The following is a 5,096-nucleotide window of genomic DNA, read 5'->3' on the forward strand; positions in this document are numbered from 1 at the left end:
CGCGGCGGACGGCGCCGCGCGCGGCGGCGCCGTGGGCGGTCGCGACGGCGGCGCCGACGGCTCGCGCGAGGGCCGCGGCGCCGGGTGCGCCGTGGGGAGCGCCGAGGGCAGGGGCGTCGGCCAGGGCGCCGGCGCCGGCGTCGGCGCGTACGACGGGCGCGCGGTCGTCGGTCCGTAGGTCGGCGCGTAGGTCGGCTCGGCGCTCGTCGGCGCCCGCGAGGGCCGCGCGGACGTCGGCGCGTAGGTCGACGGCGCGTAGGTCGGCCGGTCGCTCGGCCGCCGCGTGGGGTCGCCCGTCGGCTTCGCCGTCGGCGCCTCGAAGATGCCACGGACCGCGTCGGCCATGAGCGCGGTGATGACGTCGTAGCCCAGCGCGTTCGGATGGAGCGCGTCGCTGTACAGGGCGGCGTCGGGCGACGTCCCGCCAAAGGCCGTGAAGACGTCGACCGTGCCGACGGCGCCGGCCGCCTCGGCGACCGCGGGCATCGCCGCGGGCAGCTCCACGTTGATGACGTCGACGTCCTTCCAGGATCCCGACGCCTCGAGCTGGGGCGGCGGCACGGTGACGAGCACGGGCGCGTCGGACGTCGCGCGGAGGAGCGCCACGAGAGCGGCGTAGGCGTCCGTGAACAACGAGACGTCGTCGGACGGCCAGTAGTGGCTCTTCGCGTCGTTCGTGCCCAGGCCCACGATCCAGAGGTCCGCGGTCGTGAGCTCGAAGGCTCCGAGGCCCGCCTCGCTCTCGACGTAGGCCTGGGGCGTCGTCATCGCCGTGCGGCCCGACCTACCAAGTGCGACGGGGGTCGGATTTCTTCGCATCTTCAGGCGAAATTCACGCGAAAAAACACTCCTGTCGCTCGACGCTGGGCCCGACTGGCCGGCGTTGACAATTTTATAACGCGCGCCGAGCTCGGCCTGCAGGAGCTCAGGCCACCGCGCGCCTCCGTGGCCCCCGGCCGTGATGGAGTCGCCGCAGCAGACGACGACGACGCAGGCCGGGTCGTCGGCGTCGCAGCCCTCGTCGGACGACGCGAAGCGCGGGGCGAGCAGCGCGAGCGCGGCGAGGCGCAGGAACGGGCCCATCGCGGGCAGCCCCGGCGTCGCGCCGCGTCGGCGCGGGGCAGCCCTACTCGTCGGGGACGCTGGCGGCGCCGAACGCGCCGCGGCGACGACCACCGGCGGCGGCAGTCTTGGCGCGGGCCGGGCGCGAATCAAGAGTCACTGCACCAAGAACTCGCGGTGGCGTTTTAGAAATCTTTGGAAGGAAGTCAAGGGCAGCCTCAAACAGCAACAAAGTCGGGCAGCCCTGGGAGAACACGAGTCTGGGCGGCATCTGTTAGAGAGCATGTTCGGCCTCCGGCGCGTGCTGCTACAGTCCTCCCGGCGCACGGCGGCGATCCGCTGCGCGTCGGCCGTCCCCTCGGAGTACCATGCGCCGGGCTCCCACTCCGCGGACCAGTCGCGCCGGGCCGCCTGGCGGTCCTACCTCGCGTCGGGCCGGGGCAGCTGCAAGCTCTTCGAGGTCATCGACGTCAATCGCAGCGGGACCATCAGCGCCCTCGAGGTCCAGGGCTTCGTCGAGTCCGTCGGCGGCGAAACGTCGGGCGTCAACGCGACGGCGTGGCACGCGCTCGAGCTCATGAGCGAGGACCACGAGCTCACCCTCGAGGAGTTCCGCAAGTGGCTCGTCGCCGCGACCAAGTTCGCGCCGGAGACCGACGCCATCGTGCTCCAGTCCTCCAAGGCCGTCGAGGAGGGCGCGACGAAGGGCGCCTACGCGATCAACGCGAGCAACATGTCGCAGGCGCTGCGCAAGATGCAGTACGCGGTCCGCGGCGAGGTCGTCATGAAGGCCGACGCCCTGGAGCAGGAGGGCAGGGAGCAGCGTCTCGCGGTCGCGACGATCTTCGAGAGATTTTGACCGGGAAAACGATGAAGACTCGTCGTCTCGTAGGCAAGGAGATCCTCTACACGAACGTGGGCAACCCCCACTCCGTGGGGCAGAAGCCGCTCACGTTCTTCCGCCAGGTGCTGGCCCTCTGCGACCTGCCCGCGGAGCACGGCGTCGACCACCCGAACGCGTCCGCCATGTTCCCGGCCGACGCCATCGCGCGAGCTCGCGACATGCGCGCGGCCATCGGCGACGCGGGCACGGGGTCCTACACGAACTCCCAGGGCATCGCCCAGTTCCGCGGCGACGTCGCGCGGTTCATCGAGCGGCGCGACGGCCACCCGGCGCGGCCCGAGGACATCTTCCTCACGAACGGCGCGTCGTCGGCCATCCAGCACGTGCTCACGGCCTGCTTCGCGTCGGACCACGACGCGCTCATGATCCCGATTCCGCAGCGGGCGCTCGGCGTCCGATCGCGCGCGACGCGCCCTCTCGCCGCGCTTCACGCGCCCGCCACCCGCGCGATTTCAGGTACCCCATCTACTCGGCGCTGGTCGCCTTGCTCGGCGGCCGCCAGGTCGGCTACGAGCTCGACGAGGACGCGGGCTGGGAGGTCCACGTCGAGACCCTCGAGACGCAGCTCGCGAGCGCCCGGGCCGACGGTCTCACCGTGAAGGCCCTCGCGCTGATCAACCCGGGCAACCCGACGGGCCAGGTCATGTCGCGCGAGGCGCTCGAGGGCGTCGCCCACTTCTGCAAGCGCCACAACATCGTGCTGTTGTCGGACGAGGTCTACCAGCGCAACGTCTACGCCGACGACAAGGAGTTCGTGTCCATGAAGAAGGTCGCCGTCGAGTCGTGCCCGGACCTGGAGCTCGTGTCGTTCCACTCGACGTCCAAGGGCTTCATCGGCGAGTGCGGCCGCCGCGGCGGCTTCATGGAGCTCTACAACGTCGACCCCTACGTCCACTCGCAGATCTACAAGCTCGCGTCCTCGGGCCTCTGCTCCGGCGTCGCGGGCCAGATCATGACGTCCCTGATGGTGAACCCGCCCGCGGAGGGCGACGCGTCCTTCGAGAGCCACGCGGCCGAGGAGTCGGCCATCTTCGAGTCTCTCAAGCGCCGCGCGGCGTCCCGTGGCCGCGACGATTTTCGAGAGACGTGCGGTGGGAACGCAATGAGCAATCGCCACCGTCCTGCTTGGTAGGCGCCGCGCGACGCTCATGGTCGACGGCCTCAACTCCATCCCGGGCGTGTCCTGCCAGCCGGCCGAGGGCGCCATGTACGCGTTCCCTTCCGTCGAGCTCCCGCCGAAGGCGATCGCCCACGCGCTCGCGACGGGAACGTCGCCGGACAACCTCTACGCGCTGTCCCTCCTCGAGCAGACGGGCATCTGCGTCGTCCCCGCGAGCGGCTTCGGCCAGGCCGAGGGCCGCGCGGGCTTCCGCACGACGTTTTTACCCTCGGAGGAGGCGCTCGGCGCCGCCGTGGAGAAGGTCGCCGCGCACCACGCCGCCTTCTGCGCCGAGTGGGCCTAGGGCGCCGGTCCGTAAGTTTGTGCGCTGTTTTACGATGCGCGCAGCGGCCCGTGGGCGCCGGGCCTCCGCCGGACGACGGGCCTCCGCGTCGTCCGCAGCGCGACGCGCGTCTCGCGCCGCGGCGCCGCGGCGCGCGCCGTCGGCCGCGCGGCGTCGGCCATGCCGGCGCGGTTGACGAGGTAGTCCGCGCCGGACCAGAGCGTCGTCGCGGCGACGCCGCAGCAGAGCGCGTCGACGTGGTGCGGCGCGATGCCGAGCGGCGCGGCGAGGGCGCAGCCCTTCAGCATGGCCGTGCCCAGCAGGCCGAACTGGAGGGCCGTGTTCGCCTTGGACACGAATGAGGGCGTCGCGTCGATGCCGATGCTCCGCGGGTCCATGCCGCCGAAGAGGAAGAACCGCGCGTCGTAGGGCCTCGACGGGTCGCGCGCCTGCCGCAGCTTGTAGCGCGTGCCGAGGATCAGGCCCGCGTCGCGCGCGACGACGAGCGCCGCGAGCTGCCAGGGCAGCTCGCCGCGCGCCGCGAGGGGCACGGCGAGCGCCGCGACGAGCGCCTTGTCGGCCATGGGGTCCAAGAACTTGCCGACGACGGACGTCTGGTTGTAGTTCTTCGCTATATACCCGTCGAGCCAGTCCGTGAAGGCGAGGCCCGCGGTGGCGGCGACGGCCCAGTCGTGGTGGCCCTCCCAGACGAGCCAGCCGACGCCGGGCGCCGCCGCGATGCGCAGCGCCGACAGCGCGTTGGGGATCGTGTAGAGCTCGTAGAGGTAGGGCTGCGTGTCTTTTGTCGTGAGGCAGCGCGCGTGTTGCTTTAGCGATTGACGCGCTGCTCGTGCTACTGACGGTGCGAGGCGTGCTGCGAGCATCGTTGCGGTCGCTGCACGAGGCGTGACGACGAGCTGCGCGAGCTGCGAGGTAGAGCCACAGCCCGGCGATCCTGCATCACGATCCGGGGGCACAGTGCAGTGCCGGCGCCAGTGCGCGCGTCGATGGTCGTTTCCATGGTGCCAAATTGGCAGGTACCGGCAGGTACGTCTAAGGAAGGCCCCAGCAAAGTCTCACGCCCAACCGTGAGGGTGTTGCAGCGATCGGATGGCGTTCGTCCGATCCCTAGAGGAAATCCAGCCAAAATCGGCACTTACGCGGCGACATAGGGGTCGTTTCCGGCGCTCTAAAGGGCCGCGCGCACGTCGCCATGACCATGCGCGACGGTCCGGCCAAAAAGACCGCGCGACGGCAGCGTTTTCTCGTCGGCGAAAAAAACGCGTCTCCGAAAACGACCCCGAAACCGTCGGCGTGTCGCGGGACGTCGACGGGTCCCAGGGTCGCGCGCTTTGCGTCGCAGGTGTTGTGGTAGACGAGGGCGGCCTCCGCAGCAGCCGGAGATCGTTGGAACCGCCGTCATCGATGCGAACTCGCCCGCCAGCGTCTCGCTGCGCGCCTTGAGCGCCAGTCCGCGGTCGAAATACGTGCGTCGGGACGATGTTCGACGTCGCGCCCCGTCCGTAGTGCCTTCGTGGACCCTCCGAAGCGCTCGCAGCAGCCGCCGTAGTCGCGCGCGGCGCGGAAGGCGGTCCCGTCGACCGACCTCCACTGGTTTGCACTGCGGAGCGCACGGGCTGGTTTCGCGACGCGTTCGGGTTCCCGCGCGTCGATACGCTGCAGAGGCA

General features: G+C 70.8%; 1 protein-coding gene across 1 annotated transcript in view; it reads left to right on the plus strand.

Moving 5' to 3' along the window:
• Nucleotides 1-1,345: 1,345 nt before the first annotated feature.
• AURANDRAFT_67623 (hypothetical protein) overlaps nucleotides 1,346-5,096 on the plus strand; it is a gene marked incomplete at both ends in the record, with an annotated part of 5,199 nt that continues 1,448 nt past the window's right edge. Inside the window, 8 exons of the mRNA XM_009043112.1 lie at nucleotides 1,346-1,886; nucleotides 1,955-2,207; nucleotides 2,423-3,052; nucleotides 3,099-3,387; nucleotides 3,474-3,747; nucleotides 3,838-4,178; nucleotides 4,446-4,523; nucleotides 4,936-5,066. Of these exons, the coding sequence (XP_009041360.1) occupies nucleotides 1,346-1,886; nucleotides 1,955-2,207; nucleotides 2,423-3,052; nucleotides 3,099-3,387; nucleotides 3,474-3,747; nucleotides 3,838-4,178; nucleotides 4,446-4,523; nucleotides 4,936-5,066 (2,537 nt within the window). The remainder of the gene's footprint in view (nucleotides 1,887-1,954; nucleotides 2,208-2,422; nucleotides 3,053-3,098; nucleotides 3,388-3,473; nucleotides 3,748-3,837; nucleotides 4,179-4,445; nucleotides 4,524-4,935; nucleotides 5,067-5,096) is intronic.

The sequence above is a fragment of the Aureococcus anophagefferens genome, assembly GCF_000186865.1.
Source record: "Aureococcus anophagefferens unplaced genomic scaffold AURANscaffold_44, whole genome shotgun sequence".
NCBI classification, from domain to species: domain Eukaryota; class Pelagophyceae; order Pelagomonadales; family Pelagomonadaceae; genus Aureococcus; species Aureococcus anophagefferens.